General features: G+C 49.3%; 2 protein-coding genes across 2 annotated transcripts in view; both read left to right on the forward strand.

Annotated features, from left to right (window-relative positions):
• Positions 1-5,045, forward strand: part of LOC147118825 (uncharacterized) — a 165,548-nt gene extending 160,503 nt beyond the window's left edge. Inside the window, exon 9 of the mRNA XM_085983978.1 lies at positions 4,364-5,045. Within this exon, the coding sequence (XP_085840104.1) occupies positions 4,364-4,807 (444 nt within the window). The 3' untranslated portion in view covers positions 4,808-5,045. The remainder of the gene's footprint in view (positions 1-4,363) is intronic.
• Positions 5,046-17,063: 12,018 nt separating this feature from the next.
• Positions 17,064-18,093, forward strand: LOC147118830 (uncharacterized). The gene has a single exon (XM_085984628.1). It carries the CDS (start codon positions 17,088-17,090, stop codon positions 17,922-17,924), a length of 837 nt encoding a protein of 278 aa, XP_085840754.1. The 5' UTR covers positions 17,064-17,087; the 3' UTR covers positions 17,925-18,093.
• Positions 18,094-19,796: the final 1,703 nt, after the last annotated feature.

Here is a 19,796-nt window from a genome sequence, read left to right on the forward strand (position 1 = left end):
CCCCCCCCTCCCCCTCTCTCCCCACCCCCTCCCTCACCCTCTCTCCCCATCTCTCTGCCCCCTCCCTCCCTCCCTCTCCCTCCCTCCCCCTTCCCTTCCCTCCCTCCCCCTCCTCCCTCCCTCCCCCTCTCTCTCTGCCCCCTCCCTTCCCCTCTCTCTCTGCCCCCTCCCTCCCTCTCTCTCTCTGCCCCTCCCTCCCCTTCTCTCTCTCCCCCTCTCTCTCTCCCCCCTCTCTCTCTCCCCCCTCTCTCTCCCCACCCTCTCTCACCCCCAGTCTCTCTCTCCCCCAGTCTTCTCTCCCCCCAGTCTCTCCCCCCCAGTCTCTCTCTCCCCCGTCTCTCTCTCTCTCTCCCCCAGTCTCTCTCTCTCTCTCCCCCAGTCTCTCTCTCTCTCTCCCCAGTCTCTCTCTCTCCCCAGTCTCTCTCTCTCTCTCTCTCTCCCAGTCTCTCTCGCTCTCTCTCTCCCCAGTCTCTCTCTCTCTCTCTCTCCCCAGTCTCTCTCTCTCTCTCCCCCAGTCTCTCTCTCTCTCTCCCCCAGTTTCTCTCTCTCCCCCAGTCTCTCTCTCTCTCTTCTCCCCCAGTCTCTCTCTCTCTCTTCTCCCCCCAGTCGCTCTCTCTCTTCCCCCCAGTCGCTCTCTCTCTTCCCCCCAGTCGCTCTCTCTCTTCCCCCCAGTCGCTCTCTCTCTTCCCCCCAGTCACACTCTCTCTTCCCCCAGTCACTCTCTCTCTTCCCCCCAGTCGCTCTCTCTCTCTCTTCCAACAACAACCTGCCCTCAAAAAAGCCTTGGCACCACCGGGCACTCCAGCTAGTATGCAATATGTGTGCAGGATTTATACTAAATCGGATCAAAAAAGGTTAAATTATACAGAAAATAACTGATTTCAAATGTTATGCAAGATAGCTCTATAAAGGGGTGGCTCAAAGGAACTTCAGATGAGTGTACAGTGAGACATTGCAGTTCAGTCTATGACACCCACAAGCCGTGTACTCAAACGGAACAAGCTTGGGATTTGATGTGGTAGAAGGCGAATTAGATGAGAACTGAAATAATCCAGAGTAAGAAAAGGCCGGTTACAGTTGGTAACAGAACATCAATTAGGCTTCTCCTCTTATCATGGAGAAATCAAATGTTCGACACACTACGGTTGAAACAAAGATGATTTATTAAATATTTATTTAAAAAAATATTTATTTTTAATATTTATAAAGAATATTAATCTCCAGCCAGTTATCGGGGTTATTAAGATTATCAGAAACGAACCATAACTGCTAGAATGAACATGGTTCAGTCCTCAATCCAATCACAGTAAATCATGTTCTGGTCACTAATATGGGGCTTTTACCCAGCATTCCGGGCGGTGGGGAATGTGCCGCACCCAGACGACAGCAGCGCAGTGCGCAGGCGCTGTTCCGGGCAGTGTTTGGAGCATGCGCAGTGCGGTGTACGGGAGACAGGCAGAGGCTGCAGGCGGTCCGCGTCGGGATGTCGGGACCGTGATTCTGCAGCGGGTACGAGGCGGCGAGGCGCGGGGCAGTAATGGAGCTGGCGGGTAGAGGGGAAAGGCTTCATCAACAGCTAGGGTAGGCCGCAAGCCCACAATAATAACCAACAGCTCCCGGGCTTTTTCCTGAAAACAGACCCAGGTTAACGGCCGCCATCTTTGTAAGGGAAAGCGGGAGGTTTTGTGCGTCGCCATCATGATTTACCAAGTAGCGCCGAGCTTGGGACGCCATCTTAGTTAAGGAACAGAGAGTGGGCGCGGCTTCAGGGTCCCAGTGACTGGGAGAGACAATCATTGACTCATTGATTTTATTCTCACTCTGCACACAGTGAGTTTCCCACGGTCTCTCCTGAAGGCGCTGGTAAGTGTCGGGGTTACGGTTTACATCCCACAGAATTGTAACAGAAGGGTCCCAGATTTAGGCCCCATGTACTCAGAGACTTGAGAACAAAAATCTAGGCTGGCACTCCAGTGCAGTGCTGAGGGAGTGCTGCACTGTCAGAGGTGCCGTCTTTCGGATGAGACATTAAACCGAGGCCCTGTGTGGTCTCAGGTGGACTTAAAAAATCCCATGGCACTATTTCGAAGAAGAGCACGGGAGTTCTCCCCAGTGTCCTGGCCAATATTTATCCCTCAATCAACATCACTAAAATAGATTATCTGGTCATTATCACATTGTTGTTTGTGGGAGCTTGCTGTGTGCAAATTGGCTGCCGCAGTTCCTACATTACAATAGGAGATGCAACAATTGCCCTTCCACCTCCTCCCTTCCCACTGTCCAGGCCCTCAAACACTCCTTCCAGGTGAAACAGCGATTTACTTGTACTTCTTTCAATTTAGTATACTATAGTCACTGCTCATGATGCGGTCTCCTCTACATTGGGGAGACCAAACGCAGATTGGGTGATCCCGAGTTTCCAGTCTCTTGCCATTTTAATTCTCCGCTCCAGTCCCTCTCTGACCTCTCTGTCCTCAGCCTCCTCCACTGTTTTAATGAAGTTCTATGTAAGCTCGAGGAACAGCATTTCACCTTTCGATTAGGCACTTTACTGCCTTCCGGACTCAACATTAAGTTCAATAATTTCAGATCATAGCCTCCGCTCCCATTGTTTAGTACAGCAGCTGTTGGTAATGATTCTGCTATTCCCATTTACACCTCCTCTAGACCCATCTTTTGTTTCTTGTCCCATTACCATCTCCTTTTCACAGAATCACAGAAGCCCCACAGTGCAGATAGAGGCCATTTCGGCCCATCGAGCCTGCACCGACACACATCCCACCCGATCCCCGTAACCCCTACACCAACACATATCCCACCCTATCCTTGTAACCCCACGTATTTAATCCCCCTAACACTAAGGGTCAATTTATCATAGCCAATCAACCTAACCCACACATCTTTGGACTGTGGGAGGAAACCGGAGCACCCGGAGAAAACCCACGCAAACACGGGGAGAATGTGCAAACTCCACACAGACAGTCACCCGAGGCCGGATTCGAACCCGGGTCTCTGGCGCTGTGAGGCAACAGTGCTAACCACTATGCCACCGTGCTGCTTTTGTCTTGCAACATCATCCCATTCAATCACTCTTGCCTTCCACCCTATCCCAGACCTTCCCTTTGTTCTTTCCTCCCCCTCTCCTTGCCTCTGCACCTGTTTAAAACCTGTTACATTTCTAACTTTTTCCAGTTCTGATGAAACGTCATTGACCTGAAATGTTAACTCTTTCTGTCTCCACAGATGCTGCCTGAGTATTTCCAGTATTTTCTGTTTTATTTCAGGTTTCCAGCAGCTTCAGTATTTTATTGTTGTACTAGTGTAGAACTGAACCCAGCACCTTCAGGAGAGGAGAGGGAGAGGAACCAGTGAGTGTAGAACTGAACCCAGCTAGAGTCAGCACCTTCAGGGAAGGAGAGGGAGGGGAACCAGTGAGTGTAGAACTGAACCCAGCTAGAGTCAGCACCTTCAGGGAAGGAGAGGGAGGGGAACCAGTGAGTGTAGAACTGAACCCAACCAGAGTCAGCACCTTCAGGGGAGGAGAGAGAGGGGAACCAGTGAGTGTAGAACTGAACCCAGCCAGAGTCAGCACCTTCAGGGGAGGAGAGGGAGGGGAGCCAGTGAGTGTAGACTTGAACCCAGCCAGAGTCAGCACCTTCAGGGGAGGAGAGGGAGGGGAGCCAGTGAGTGTGGACTTGAACCCAGCCAGAGTCAGCACCTTCAGGGGAGGGAGAAAAGTCAACTGAAAGGAAAAATGTTGGAGATGGTGCGATGGGTTTGGATTTCAGCACAGGGAGGAGGGAGAGTGTGTGGGACGGGGATTTACTGCTTTAGGGGAACAAGGGAGGAAAGAATGTTTCATACAAACTAGAATTGTCTGTTCTGAATTTCTATCCTATACTTACAGTGATGACTTTTGTAAACTCCTTTTACAGGGTATTAGAAGGGTGTGCGGGTTAGGTTGATTGGCTATGATAAATTGACCCTTAGTGTTAGGGGGATTAAATACGTGGGGTTACAGGGATAGGGTGGGATATGTGTTGGTGTAGGGGTTATGGGGATCGGGTGGGATATGTGTCGGTGCAGGCTCGATGGGCCGAAATGGCCTCTATCTGCACTGTGGGGTTTCTGTGATTCTGTGATTCTGTGATTTACAGACGGGAAACTCAAACCAAATATCACATCAAGATCTGACAGTCACTCGATTCATCAGGACCTGAATATCATCGGCCTTTGAATGTGGAAGGAGAAATGTTTTAACCAGGTACACAGCCTGAAAAAACATTGCACCATTCACAGCGGGGAGAAACTGTACACGTGTTCTATGTGTGAAAGAGGCTTCAACTGATCACCCAACCTGGAGAGACACAAGGACACCCGCACCATGGAGAAACCGTGGAAATGTGGGGACTGTGGGAAGGGATTCAAATGCCCGTCTGAGGTGGAAAAACATCAACGCAGTCACACTGGAGCGAGACCGTTCACCTGCTCCGTGTGTGAGAAGGGATTCACTCAATCATCCCACCTGCTGAGACACCAGCGAGTTCACACTGGGGAGAGGCCGTTCACCTGCTCTGTGTGTGGGAAGGGATTCGCTCAATTATCTGGCCTTCTGGCACACCAGCGAGTTCATACTGGGGAGAGGCCATTCACATGCTCAGTGTGTGGGAAGGGATTCACTGAGTCATCCAACTTGCTGTCACACCAGCGAGTTCACACTGGGGAGAGGCCGTTCACCTGCTCCGTGTGTGGGAAGGGATTCGCTCAGTCATCCACCCTGCTGACACACCATCGAGTTCACAAGTGACGGCAGGGTTTGGATTCTGCTGTTAATCACATCCAGGACTGAACCATGTTCATTCTGACAGTCGGAGTTTGTTTCTGCTGATGTTACTATCCCTATAACTGGGCTGGAGATTAATATTCTGGATATATAGCTGATTGTATTCTCGGGGCTGCAGTGTCCCTTCAAGAATCGCTGTCTGTGATTGTTCCCCTTAATTCAGGAACTCTCGTCAGAAATTGTTTCACAATAAAATTATACATTTTACTTCAATCCTAAATTGATTTGTCGCACAAAATCTGCAATTCAGTGTCTGAAAGGCTCCACTGATTAACATCTCCAATTAGAAACAGCTGATTAATCCTCGCTGACAATTCTTACTGACTTGCACATTACACACAGTGGCACCTCCATTATCCACCAGAAAGAAGGGGAATGGGAATTGGTGGAGAATCGAGAGACCCAAATGTTGCCCCTCCCGTCTGGTACAGCAATCCCCTCGGCATGGGAATGGAGACAAGTCCAATCCAAGTAATGGGCTGAGTTTAATCTTCCTGGGCCTATGGGGTTGGTTTATATCAGACAGGGAGAGATTGGTGTCAGTGACTGTGGGGTTGGTTTATATCAGACAGGAGGAGATTGGTCTCAGTGACTGTGGGGTTGGTTTATATCAGACAGGAGGAGATTGGTGTCAGTGACTGGGGTTGGTTTATATCAGACAGGAGGAGATTGGTGTCAGTGACTGTGGGGTTGGTTTATATCAGACAGGAGGAGATTGGTGTCAGTGACTGTGGGGTTGGTTTATATCAGACAGGAGGAGATTGGTCTCAGTGACTGTGGGGTTGGTTTATATCAGACAGGAGGAGATTGGTGTCAGTGACTGGGGTTGGTTTATATCAGACAGGAGGAGATTGGTGTCAGTGACTGGGGTTGGTTTATATCAGACAGGAGGAGATTGGTGTCAGTGACGGGTTGGTTTATATCAGACGGGAGGAGATTGGTGTCAGTGACTGTGGGGTTGGTTTATATCAGACAGGAGGAGATTGGTCTCAGTGACTGTGGGGTTGGTTTATATCAGACAGGAGGAGATTGGTGTCAGTGACTGTGGGGTTGGTTTATATCAGACAGGAGATTGGTGTCAGTGACTGTGGGGTTGGTTTATATCAGACAGGAGGAGATTGGTGTCAGTGACTGTGGGGTTGGTTTATATCAGACGGGAGGAGATTGGTGTCAGTGACTGTGGGGTTGGTTTATATCAGTCAGGAGGAGATTGGTGTCAGTGACTGTGGGGTTGGTTTATATCAGACAGGAGGAGATTGGTGTCAGTGACTGTGGGGTTGGTTTATATCAGACAGGAGGAGATTGGTGTTAGTGACTGTGGGGTTGGTTTATATCAGACAGGAGGAGATTGGTGTCAGTGACTGTGGGGTTGGTTTATATCAGACAGGAGGAGATTGGTGTCAGTGACTGTGGGGTTGGTTTATATCAGACAGGAGGAGATTGGTGTCAGTGACTGTGGGGTTGGTTTATATCAGACGAGGAGGCGGCACAGCGCAACAGGCTAACGCCACCATTAGTGCCCCTCCTGAATATCGCGGGAGGCACAGCCAGTGGCTGCCTCTTTAGGCGCTAACAGGTGGCGCTACTCACCCAATTTCTCCCCCTATGCCCCCTAGTTCTAGACTCTCCAGCCAGGGGAAACAACCTCTCAGCATCTACCCTGTCAATCCCCATCAGAATCTTGTATGTTTCAATGAGATCACCTCTCATTCTTCTAAACTCCAGCGAGTATATCACACAGGAGATTAGTGTCAATGCAGTGAAATCTCTTGCAGGGTTTATCCCTGTGAAAATTCTGCTGGATAATCAGGAATGTGGATACTGGGGATCTCCTGTGTAAATAATTGCAGAATCACAGAGGGATCTTTACTTGGACTGTAACCCGTGCTGTACCTGCCCTGGGAGTGTTTGATGGGACAGTGTAGAGGGAGCTTTACTCTGGATCTAACCCGTGCTGTACCTGCCCTAGGAGTGTTTGATGGGACAGTGAAGAGGGAGCTTTACTCTGTATCTAACCCGTGCTGTACCTGCTCTGGGAGTGTTTGAACCTGCAAGTTAATAAGACGAGGCATTAGCTAGAACCTTACACCCTAAGTCTCTCTGCTCCTCCACTCCTTTCAAAGTTTTACCATTTCATGTACATTTCCTATGTTTTTCTTCCTCCTAAATCTATTACCTCACACATCTCCAGTCTGAAGAACATCCATTATCCACTAGTCTCTGTTTTCTGCCCTTTACCCAACTTCCTATCCACGCTGCCCCACTCCCTTTAATACCGTGAGCCTTAATTTGATCAACAAGCCTCCTGTCCGTCACCTTATCAAACACCTTTTGACAATCCATCTACACAACATCCACTGCATTTCCTTCCTCACTGCACCGAGTGCAGCCCCAGGCCTGATTATAAAAACAGTGAACATTATCCACCCGCCTGCGCCCTCAGCAAAGGGGCCCCCGCACCAAACTCCGGGACAGACAGGCAGTCAGGGAGCGTCTGGAAATGGAGGAGAAATGGTGACTGGTCAGGGAGCATCTGTAAATGGAGGAGAAATGGTGACTGGTCAGGGAGCGGCTGTAAATGGAGGAGAAATGGTGACTGGTCAGGGAGCGTCTGTAAATGGAGGATAATGGGAACTGGTCAGAGAGCGTCTGTAAATGGAGGTGAAATGGTGACTGGTCAGGGAGCGTCTGTAAATGGAGGAGAAATGGAGACTGGTCAGGGAGCGTCTGTAAATGGTGGAGAAATGGTGACTGGTCAGGCACAGAAACAGTCTATTCGACCCAACCAGTCCATGCCGGCTTTTATGCTCCACACGAGCCTCGTACCGTCTTTCCTCATCTAAATCTATCAGCATAACCCTCTATTCCCTTCTCCCTCATCTGCTTGCCCAGCCTCCCCTTAAATGCATCGATACTGTTCGCTTCAACCACTCCCTGTGGTAGTGAGTTCCACATTCTCACCACTCTCTGGGTAAAGAAGTTTCTTCTGAATTCTCTATTGGATTTCTTGGTGACTGTCTTATATTGATGGCCTCTGGTTATGCTCTTCCCCACAAGTGGAATCATTCTCTCTGTATCCACTCTACCTTCCATTCCACGAGGATCTTTCCAGAATCTAGTGAATTTTGGAAGATCACGACCAATGCATCCACTATCTCTGCAGCCACCTCTTTTAGAACCCTCGGATGTAGGCTGTCAGGTCCAGGGGATTTGTCGGCTTTTAGTCCCATTACTTTCTCAAGTACTTTTTCGTGACTGATATTAATTACTTTAAGTTTCTCACTCTCATTAGCCCCTTGGTTCCCCACTATTTTTGGTATCTCAACTTTCTACAGTGTAGCTCACGAGTGGTCGGGACCTCTCGCCCTGACCGAGGTGGATGAGAAGCCTGCGCAGCCCCTCCGTGTCAAGTATGACAACATGGACAGAGATGTGCTGGGTAAAGTGCTGAGCCCGGCCCAGGTACTGACTGCAGCTGAGAGCTGAACACACAGGAACCGCTCCAGTGCCTGGAGCCAGCAACAAGAGGCAACAAAAGCAAGGAAGGCACAGAGTACAAAAGCAAGGAAGTTATGATGAACCTTCATAAAACACTGGCTCGGCCTCAGCTGGAGTATTGTGTCCAATTCTGGGCCCCGCACTTTAGGAAGGATGTGAAAGCCTCAGAGATGGTGCAGAAAAGATTTACAAGAATGGTTCCAGGGATGAGGGACTTCAGTTACGTGGATAGACTGGAGAAGCTGGGGTTGTTCTCCTTTGAGCAGAGAAGGTTGGGAGGAGATCTGATAGAGGTGTTCAAAATCATGAGGGGTCCAGACAGAGTAGAGAGAGAGAAACTGTTCCCATTGGCGGAACGGTCAAGAACCAGAGGATATATTCTAGGGATGTTGGCCTGAACGAGAACACTGATGTTGGTGCGCCTATCCTGCCAATGGATTTGCAGGATCTTGCGGAGGCAGCGTTGGTGGTACCTCTCCAGTGCTTTGAGGTGCCGGTTGTACATGGTCCATCTCTCTGAGGCATACAGGAGGGCGGGTATTACTACTGCTCTGTAGACCATGAGCTTGGTGCCAGGTTTGAGGTCCTGGTCTTCAAACACTCTCTTCCTCAGGTGACCAAAGGCTGCACTGGCACACTGAAGGCGGTGTTGGACTTCGTCATCGACGTCTGCCCTTGTTGACAGTAGGCTCCTGAGGTATGGAAAGTGGTCCACGTTGTCCAAGGCCTTGTCATGGATTTTGATAATCAGGGGGCAGTACTGTGTGGCGGGGGCAGGTTGGTAGAGGACCTTTGTCTTACGGATGTTTAGTGTAAGGCCCATGTTCTCGTACGCTTCGGTGAAGGTGTTAACGATGGTTTGGAGTTCGACCTCAGAGTGAGCGCAGGCGCAAAATCTACAGGGAGATCAGATACACAAATCTTTAAAAGTTGGAGGATAAGTTTATAAAGTGGTTTAAAAATGTTACCCGAGGTTTTTTATAAATGGGGCGTAGAAAACAAAACCATCAGTTCGGCTGCAGTTAGAATAAGTTTGGGGACTCTTACACTGGGAAGGATGTTGGGGCCACAGAGAGGCTGCAGAATAAATTCACTGAGGTTATACCACGGATGAGAGGCTTTAGTTATCAGAATCATAGAATGATACAGCACAAAAGGCAGCCATTCGGCCCATCATGCTTGTGCCAGCTCTTTGGGAGAGCTATCCAATTAGTCCCACTCCCTTGCTCTTTCCCCATATCCCGGTAAATGTTTTCCCTTCAAATATTTATCCAATTCCATTTTGAAAGTTACTCGTGAATCTGCTTCCTCCACCCTTTCAGGCAGTGCATTTCAGATCATAATAACTCGCTGGGTAAAGAAATGTTTCCTCATGATGACCTGTCTGCAGTGAAGCACCTGTTTGAGTTTCTAACTGAGGCGAACTTCTCTTTCCCAGGAGGAGAGACGAGAGAAACTGGGGCACTTCTCATTAGAACAAAGCAGGGTGAGAGGAGATGTGAGTGAGGTGTTTAAACTTGATCAACGACTCTGACCAAAATATCAGAGACACTCCCTGTCCCTCAGGACCTGTGTCCAGGGGAGAAGCTGATGGGTTTATCAGATCATCTTTGGGTTAAATGTTGTGCTCGTGGAGCTGAGCCCCTAGTGTCAGCATCAGACACTCTCCAGTCGGGTACAGCACGGGTTAGATACAGAGTAAACCCATCAGCCACTCCCCGTCACAGATACCGAGGGACAGGGAGTGTCCGGGACAATGACATTTCTCACTCAATAAGGTATAAATTGATCCTGTACCTCTCCCCATTAATCCTGGGCTCCACACGGGGTGAATCCTGCTCCTGTTTCCCTTCCTGTAACAGCACTGAGCTAAACCCAGCCCATAATGAGCAGGGCTCAGGGAGGCTGGTTGCTAGGCACTGCAGTGATGTCATAAAGCAGGGCCATTCAGCCCAGCTGGGCGTCTCCTTGTCCCTTTAAAGGTGGAGAGCCGGGACACCCTGTCTCCAAACACATCCCACCTGTTCATACTGAGAATCCCCGGGGAAGGCCCAAGGCCCAGAGTGTGGAACACAACCAAGGGGGAAAGAGGAGGAGAGAAGGGGAGGTAAATCAAGGAGTCGGGACTGAGGGACACCAAGCTTCAGTTTTAGAGCCTGTAGACTTCAGGAGGGGAAGAGTGAGTTCAGTAGTTTTAGGATCCAGGGAGAGAACAAGGAGCAGATGGGGAGACTGGTGTGGATTCCAGCACAGTGAGGATGTAGGGGGAGGGAGATTGTGTCGGGCCGTGTCTTAGGGGTGTAGGAGGTACAAGAGAGGAAAGGTCAGAGGAGCAATTACTGCAGCAGTGCCCATAAATAGCGAGTGAGAGAGAAGGTGGGGGTTCGAGTGGACCAGGGACAGTCTGTTAAACTCTCTGTTTGCTGTGACCAGTTTTCCTTCGGTTAAAAATGGCCTCCTGTAGCCCAGTGACACAAACAGCCCATTAAACTCCACCAATGGCCTTTGGTCTGGTGAGGTCTCCCTTTGTGAAACATCGGCTGTTGCTAAAGCTTTTCACTCTGACACGCTCACACTGAGAAATGAGCTGCAGAACTGCCGACACCTTCAGCTTTAAGGAGACGTTTCCCTTTGGAGATTGGATTGCCCATTGAGTTTGATTAAACTGATGTTCAAGTAACAAGGCTGCTTTGCCCCGTGACAATAACAGATTATCAGAATATTTCCCATAGGTTAAAATCCAATATTACAGGGACTCACTGCCCTGGAGGATTGAAGTGGACTCTGTGACATAATAGAATTTTCTGTCCTGTCAGACCTCGACATCTTGGCCCAGAAATTCAGGTCGGGGGCTTCCCACGTGTGCAAGCCCCCGACCTGCACTTACCTAGTGCGCCGGCCGTTGAGCTGTGGGCCCCCTTGGAATTCCGATCCGGGGCCTGCTCCAGCTGCTGGCGCGCAGTGCTTGCGTATCCCAGGGGCGCAGTTAGTTCAATGCGTCAGGTGCTGACTCTGGCTGGGTTCAGTTCTGCACTCACTGGTTCCCCTCCCTCTCCTCCCCTGAAGGTGCTGACTCTGGCTGGGTTCAGTTCTACACTCACTGGTTCCCCTCCCTCTCCTCCCCTGAAGGTGCTGACTCTGGCTGGGTTCAGTTCTACACTCACTGGTTCCCCTCTCTCTCCTCTGCTGAAGTTGCTGACTCTGGCTGGGTTCAGTTCTACACTCACTGGTTCCCCTCTCTCTGCTCTCCTGAAGTTGCTGACTCTGGCTGGGTTCAGTTCTACACTCACTGGTTCCCCTTCTCGTAAATTGGTATACTGTATTCGCTGCTCACGATGTGGGCCATGGAGAGCCAATCGGAGCAGGGAATGCTCCATTTATAAGATTGACAGGAAGAGCTGTCAAAACTTATAAATACTACGTCCCCAAAATAGCACTAAATCTTCAAATAATTTTTTTTTTAAATCACATTTTTTAAATAAACTATAAATTACATGAAATAACTATTTGAAACAATAATTTAAATTTTTGAAAAAAGTAATTTTATTTTCTAACGGGGCTAAAAATAAACTTACCTTGCTTTAAAGTATTTAAAAATAATAAACCTGTGGAAAAAATGTTTACATTTTAATTAATTCACCACTTACCTTGTAAAAAGCAGGCCTTACGCCTGCTTTTTACATGTCTAACTTCTGCAGACTTATCCTCCTGGGAAAACCTGCAAAACATCCTAAGTTTGATGCACACGAGCAGCCTCTCCCGTGCACGCGTTCGACCTCTGAACCCCTTCGTTCAGGGGAACGGAAGTGCCGGTTTCCCGCGCATGCGCAGTGCATGCAGGAAACCAGCACTTCCATTGGGCCTACGGGTGAGTACCCCATGTGTACTCACCCGTGGAGACCCGAATTTCGGGGGCCTTGTAGATCCATCTTTTAACAAGTTGTGGGAACTCAGTTCACAGGTGGATTCCACTCAGTGTGTAACAAGTCCTTAATCAGCTCGTCTTATTGTTGAGATATCAAGGACTCGACACACTGCGTGTGTGGGAAACAAAGCTCATTTATTTGACATTGATACAGATTAAACTCCAGCCTAGTTATAGGGGTTACTAACATCAGCTGAAACAAACCTCAACTGTCAGAATGAACATGGTTCAGTCCTGGATGTGATTAACAGCAGCAAGAACAGCAGAATCCAACCCCTGCAGTCACTTGTGAACTCGCTGGTGTTTCAGTAGGTTGGATGAACGAGTGAATCCCTTCCCACACTCGGAGCAGGTGAACGGTCTCTCCCCAGTGTGAAGGCATCGATGAATTTCCAGCTCACAGGGGTAATTGAATCGCTTCCCACAATCCCCACATTTCCACGGTTTCTCCATGGTGCGGGTGTCCTTGTGTCTCTCCAGGTTGGACAATCGGTTGAAGCCTCGCCCACATACAGAACACGTGTACGGTTTCTCCCTGCTGTGAACGGTGCGATGTTTTTTCAGGCTGTGTAACTGGTTAAAGCTCTTTCCACAGTCAGTGCACTGGAACACTCTCACTCGGGTGTGGGTGTCTCGGTGCTTTTCCAGTCACACTGATGTTTGAAATCTTTTCCCACAGACAGAACAGACAAACATTCCTCCTTCCACATTCAAAGGCCGATGATATTCAGGTCCTGATGAATCGAGTGACTGTCGGATCTTGACGTGATGTTTTGTTTGAGTTTCCCGTCTGTAAATCCTCCCCTTCTAATACCCTGTAAAAGGAGTTTACAAAAGTCATCACTGTAAGTAGGATAGAAATTCAGAACAGACAATTCTAGTTCTAATGGAGCATTATCTCGTCACTGCTTCTCTGAAAGCAGTAAATCCCTGTCCCACACACTCTCCCTCCTCCCTGTGCTGAAATCCAAACCCATCGCACCATCTCCAACATTTTTCCTTTAGGTCGACTTTTCTCCCTCCCCTGAAGGTGCTGACTCTGGCTGGGTTCAGTTCTACACTCACTGGTTCCCCTCCCTCTCCTCCCCTGAAGGTGCTGACTCTGGCTGGGTGCAGTTCTACACTCACTGGTTCCCCTCCCACTCCTCCCCTTAAGGTGTTGACTCTGGCTGGGTTCAGTTCTACACTCACTGGTTCCCCTCACTCTCCTGCCCTGAAGAGTTGACTCTGGCTGGGTGCAGTTCTACACTCACTGGTTCCCCCCCCTCTCCTCCCCTGAAGGTGCTGACTCTGGCTGGGTTCAGTTCTACACTCACTGGTTCCCCTCCCTCTCCTCCCCTGAAGGTGCTGACTCTGGCTGGGTTCAGTTCTACACTCACTGGTTCCCCTCCCTCTCCTCCCCTGAAGGTGCTGACTCTGGCTGGGTGCAGTTCTACACTCACTGGTTCCCCTCCCTCTCCTCCCCTGAAGGTGTTGACTCTGGCTGGGTTCAGTTCTACACTCATTGGCCCCCCTCGCTCTCCTCCCCTGAAGGTGCTGACTCTGGCTGGGTTCAGTTCTACACTCACTGGCCCCCCTCGCTCTCCTCCCCTGAAGGTGCTGACTCTGGCTGGGTTCAGTTCTGCACTCACTGGTTCCCCTCCCTCTCCTCCCCTGAAGGTGCTGACTCTGGCTGGGTTCAGTCCTACACTCACTGGTTCCCCTCCCTCTCCTCCCCTGAAGGTGCTGACTCTGGCTGGGTTCAGTTCTACACTCACTGGCCCCCCTCCCTCTCCTCCCCTGAAGGTGCTGACTCTGGCTGGGTTCAGTTCTACACTCACTGGTTCCCCTCCCTCTCCTTCCCTGAAGGTGCTGACTCTGGCTGGGTGCAGTTCTACACTCACTGGTTCCCCTTCTCGCAAATTGGTATACTGTATTCGCTGCTCACGATGTGGTCTCCTCTACATTGGGGAGACCCAACGCAGATTGGGTGACCGCTTTGAGGAACACCTCCGTTCAGTCCGTAAGGGGGACCCCGAGCTTCCGGTCACCTGTCACTTTAATTCACCGCTCCATTCCCACTCGGGCCTCACCGTCCTTGGCCTCTTGCATTGTTCCACGGAAGCTCAACGTAAACTCGAGGAACAGCACCTCATCTTCCGATTAGGCACTTTACAGCCTTCCGGACTCAACATAGAGTTCAACAATCTCAGATCATAACCTCGGCCCCTATGATATATATATATATATATTTTTATCCCCACTTTTTGTCTGTGTCCTTTTTTCTTCTCTCCCACATGGCAGCTGTCTTTCATTCTGTCAGCGCAATTCACACTTCATCTAGAGCCATCCTTTGTTTCTTAACCTGTCCCATTACCATCCCCTTTTGCCTTGAATGTCTGTTAATGTCTCTTAACCGCTCCCGCCTTCCATCCTCTCACAGACCTTCCCTTTTGTTCTTTCATCCCCTCCCCCTTTCCCAGCCTCTTCACTTGCTTAAAAATCTGTTCCATTTCCTGCTTTTTTCCAGTTCTGACGAAAGGTCATCGACCTGAAACGTTAACTCTGTTTCTCTCTTCACAGATGCTGCCTGACCTGCTGAGTATTTCCAGCATTTTCTGTTTTTATTTCTCCAGTCCCTTGTTCAGGGCCCGGGGCCAGGGGAGGCTGTGGGCCTTTATTCCCCTTATTGGACACAAGGCTCTTTGTCTCACAACACACTGGCTCAGGTTTTAATACAGACTTTTTAAATTCATGAATAAAAGTAGATAAACCCCGTGCTTCTGTGACACAAACTTCCTGATATTTTACAGAATCATAGAATGGTTATAGCACAGAAGGAGGCCATTCGGCCCATCGAGCCCATGCCGGCTCTCTGCAAGACCACTTCAGTGAGTCCCACTCCCCGCCCTTTCCCCGTAACCCTGCAAATTTCTTTACTTCAGGTACTTATCCAATTCCCTTTTGAAAGCCGTGATTGAATCTGCCTCCACCACCCTTTCAGGCAGTGCATTCCAGATCCTAACCATTCGCTGCGTAAAATAGTTTTTCCTCATGTCGCATTTGGTTCTTCTGCCAATCCCCTTAAATCTGTGTCCTCTGGTTCTCAACCCTTCCGCCAATGGGAACAGTTTCTCTCTATCTACTCTGTCCAGAACCCTCATGATTTTGAACACCTCTATCAAATCTCCTCCCAACCTTCTCTGCTCCAAGGAGAACCATCCCAGCTTCTCCAGTCTATCCACGTAACTGAAGTCCCTCATCCCTGGAACCATTCTTGTAAATCTTTTCTGCACCATCTCTAAGGCCTTCACATCCTTCCTAAAGTGCGGTGCCCAGAATTGGACACAATACTCCAGTTGAGGCCGAGCCAGTGTTTTATAAAGGTTCACCATAACTTCCTTGCTTTTAGACTCTATGCCTCTATTTATCCCGTATGCTTTTTTAACCACTTTCTCAACCTGCCCTGCCACCTTCAACGATTTGTGCACACATACCCCCAGGTCTCTCTGTTCATGCACCCACTTTAGAATTGTACCCTTTAGTTTATATTACCTCTCCTCATTCTTCCTACCAAAATGTACCATTCGCACTTTTCTGTGTTAAATTTTATCTGCCACGTGTCCGCCCATTCCACCAGCCTGTCTATGTCCTCTTGAAGTCTATCACTATCCTCCTCACTGTTCACTATACTTCCAAGTTTTGTGTCATCTGCATATTTTGAAACTGTGTCCTGTACACCCAAGTCTAAGTCATTAATATATATCAAGTAAAGCAGTGGTCCTAGTACCGACCCCTGGGGAACACCACTGTGTACCTTCCTCCAGTCTGAAAAACAACCGTTCACCACTACTCTCTGTTTCCGGTCACTTAGCCAATTTCTTATCCATGCTGCCACTGTCCCTTTGGGAGTAAAAATACTACTTTTTCACTCTGTGGAATTTATTGTTAGTTTCAGACAACAACAACAACTTGTATTTATATAGCGCCTTTAACAAATTAAAATGACCCAACGCATTTCACAGTAGCATTATAAAGCAAAATTTGACACCGAGTCCCATAAGGAGATATTAGGTCACATTACCAAAAGCTTGGTCAAAGCGATTGGTTTTAAGGAGCATCTTAAAGGAAGACAGAGAGGCGGAGAGGTTTCGGGAGGGAATTCTAGAGCTTCGGGCCTCTGCAGCTGAAGGCACGGCCGCCAATGGTGGAACGATTAAAATCGGGGATGCTCAAGAGGACGGAATTAGAGGAGCGCAGATATCTCGGAGGGTTGTAGGGGCTGGAGGAGATTATAGAGATTGGCAGGGGCAAGGCCATGGAGAGAATTTAAAGCAAGGCTGAGGATTTTAAGGATGAGACACTAAGGAAAAGCATGGAGTGGGGGAGGGTAAAGCCCTTAAAGGAACAGGGTCTCTAATTCTGTTCTGCTACAGTTCCTGGGACAGATTGTATCTCCCCTCTCCTTTGGGGGGAACAAGAGAGGAAAGAATGTCCCATAGACACTTGAACTCAGAGTCTCAGAATAAAGGGTCGGCCATTTAGGATTGAGATGAGGAGAAATTTCTTCACTCAAGGGTTGTGAATCTTTGGAATTCTCTACCCCAAAGGGCTGTGACTGCTCAGTCATTGAGTATATTTAAGACAGGGATCGATAGATTTTAGGGTACTAAGGGAATCGAGGGATCTGGGGATCGTGCGGGAAGGTGGAGTTGAGGTAGAAGATCAGCCATGATCATATTAAATGGTGGAGCAGGCTCGAAGGACCGAATGGCCCACTCCTGCTCCTATTTCTTATGTTCTTAATTGTCTATTTTGAATTTCTATCCTGCACTTACAGTGATGACTTTTGTAAACTCCTTTTACAGGGTATTAGAAGGGGAGGATTTACAGATGGGAAACTCAAACCAAACATTACGTCAAGATCTGACAGAGTCACTCGATTCACCAGGACCTGAATATCATCAGATTTTGAATATGGAAGGAAAAAACCCCAATCACAGGGGGCAGAAACCATACAGGTGCTCAGTGTATGGACAAGGCTTCAACCAATCATCGGGCCTGTCAAGACACAAATGCAGTCACTCCAGGGAGAAACTGTGTAAATGTGGGGACTGTGGGAAGGGATTCGGTTCCCCGTCCCAGCTGGAAACTCATCGGCGCTGTCACACTGGGGAGAGGCCATTCATCTGCTCCGTGTGTGGGAAGGGATTCAAAGAAACATCCAACCTGCTGAGACACCAGCACATTCACACCGCGGGGAGGTCATTCACCTGCTCCGTGTGTGGGAAGGGATTCAGTAATTCATCTGGCCTGCAGAAGCACGCGTTAGTTCACACTGACGAGAGACCATTCAAGTGCTCTCACTGTGGCAAGAGGTTTAGGCGCTCGTTCCACCTGCGGACACACCAATGCAGTCACACCGGGGAGAGGCCGTTCACCTGCCCTGTGTGTGGCAAGGGATTCACTCAGTCCACTAACCTGGTGGAACACCAGTGGATTCACAAGGGGGAGAAACCAGTTAAATGTCCCGTGTGTGGGAAGGGATTCACTCAGTCCTCCCGCTTGATGGTGCATCAGCGAGTTCACACTGGGGAGAGGCCGTTCACCTGCTCCGTGTGTGGGAAGGGATTCACTCGGTCATCCACCCTGGTGACACACCAACAAGATCAGATGTGACTTCCAGCATTGGATTCTGCTGTTATTGCTGCTGTTAATCACATCCAGGACTGAAACATGTTCATTCTGACAGTTGGGGTTTGTTTCTGCTGATGTCAATAACCCCTATAACTGGGCTGGAGTTTAATATTCTGGTTATATGTCAAATAAATCAGCTTTGTTTGCAACACATTGTTGTAGATTTCTCGTCTTTCTTCACTGACAGCAAAGTCCCCATGCACGTTAATCTTGAGGTGTGTAAGAAATATGTCCCAGCCGCTCTCTTCCATGGTTCAGAGCTCCTAGGCATGGAACAGAAGGCTCCTTTACAACTGTGTTTAGTGTCCATGTGGTATCAAGAAATGGCTGAGCGCACTGGATACAGCAAAGGCTATGGGCCCCAACAACATCCTGGCTGTCGTGCTGAAGACTTGTGCTCCAGAACTAGCCCCACCTCTAGCTAAACTGTTCTAGTACAGCTACAACACTGGCATCTATCTGACAATGTGGAAAACTGCCCAGGTATGTCCTGTCCACAAAACGCAGGACAAATCCAATCCGGCCAATTACCGCCCCATCAGTCTACACTCAATCATCAGCAAAGTGATGCAAGGTGTCATTGACAGTGCTATCAAGCAGCACTTACTCACCAATAACCTGCTCACTGATGCCCAGTTTGGGTTCCGCCAGGACCACTCAGTTCCAGACCTCATTACAGCCTTGGTCCAAACACGGACAAAGGAGCTGAATTCCAGAGGTGAGGTGAGAGTGACTGCCCTTGACATCAAGGCAGCATTTGACCGAGTGTGGCATCAGGGAGCCCTAGTAAAACTGGAGCCAATGGGAATCGGGGGGCAGGGGGGGGTGCGGGGGCGGAAACTCTCCACTGGTTGGAGTCATACCTAACACAAAGGAAGATTGTTGTGGTGGTTGAAGGTTAATCATCACAGCTCCAGGACATCACTGCAGGACTTCCTCAGGGCAGTGTCCTGGGCCCAACCATCTTCAGCTGCTTCATCAGTGACCTTCCCTCCAACATAAGGTCAGAAATGGGGATGTTCACTGATGACTGCACAGTGTTCAGTGCCATTCACAACTCCTCAGATAATGAAGCAGTCCATGCCCGCATGCAACGAGACCTGGACGACGTTCAGGCTTGGGCTGATAAGTGGCAGGTAACATTCACGCCACAGAAGTGCCAGGTAATGACTATCTCCAACAAGCGAGAATCTAACCAGCTCCCCTTGGCATTCAACAGCATTATCATCGCCAAATCCCCCACTATCAACATCCTGGGGGTCACCATTGACCAGAAACTTAACTGGACCAGCCACATAAATACTGTGGCAACAAGAGCATGTCAGAGGCTAGGTATTCTGCAGCGAGTGTCTCACCTCCTGACTCCCAAAAGCCTTTCCACCATCTTCAAGGCACAAGTAAGGAGTGTAATGGAATACTCTCCACTTGCCTGGATGAGTGCAGCTCCAACAACACTCAAGAAGCTTGACACCATCCAGGACAAAGCAGCTCACTTGATTGGCACCCCATCCACCACCTTAGATATTCACTCCCTCCACTACCGGCTTACCGTGGCTGCAGAGTGTACCATCTACAAGATGCACTGCAGCAACTCGCCAAGGCTTCTTCAGCAGCACCTCCCAAACCCGCGACCTCTTCCACCTAGAGAGACAAGGACAGCAGACGCATGGGAACACCACCACCTCCAAGTTCCCCTCCAAGTCACACACCATCCTGACTTAGAAGTATATCGCCGATCCTTCATCGTCGCTGGGTCCCTCCCTAACAGCACTGTGGGAGGACCTTCACCACACAGACTGCAGCGGTTCAGGAAGGCAGCACCCCGCCACCTTCTCAAGGGCAATTAAGGATGGG

Source organism: Somniosus microcephalus, chromosome 4, assembly GCF_052327205.1.
Source record: "Somniosus microcephalus isolate GS21.2 chromosome 4, FLI_Smic_1.0, whole genome shotgun sequence".
Classification (NCBI taxonomy): domain Eukaryota; kingdom Metazoa; phylum Chordata; class Chondrichthyes; order Squaliformes; family Somniosidae; genus Somniosus; species Somniosus microcephalus.

Coding starts and splice junctions, on each gene's coding strand:
- LOC147118830 (XM_085984628.1), top strand. CDS start 17,088: ATGACTTTTGTAAACTCCTTTTACAGGGTATTAGAAGGGGAGGATTTA.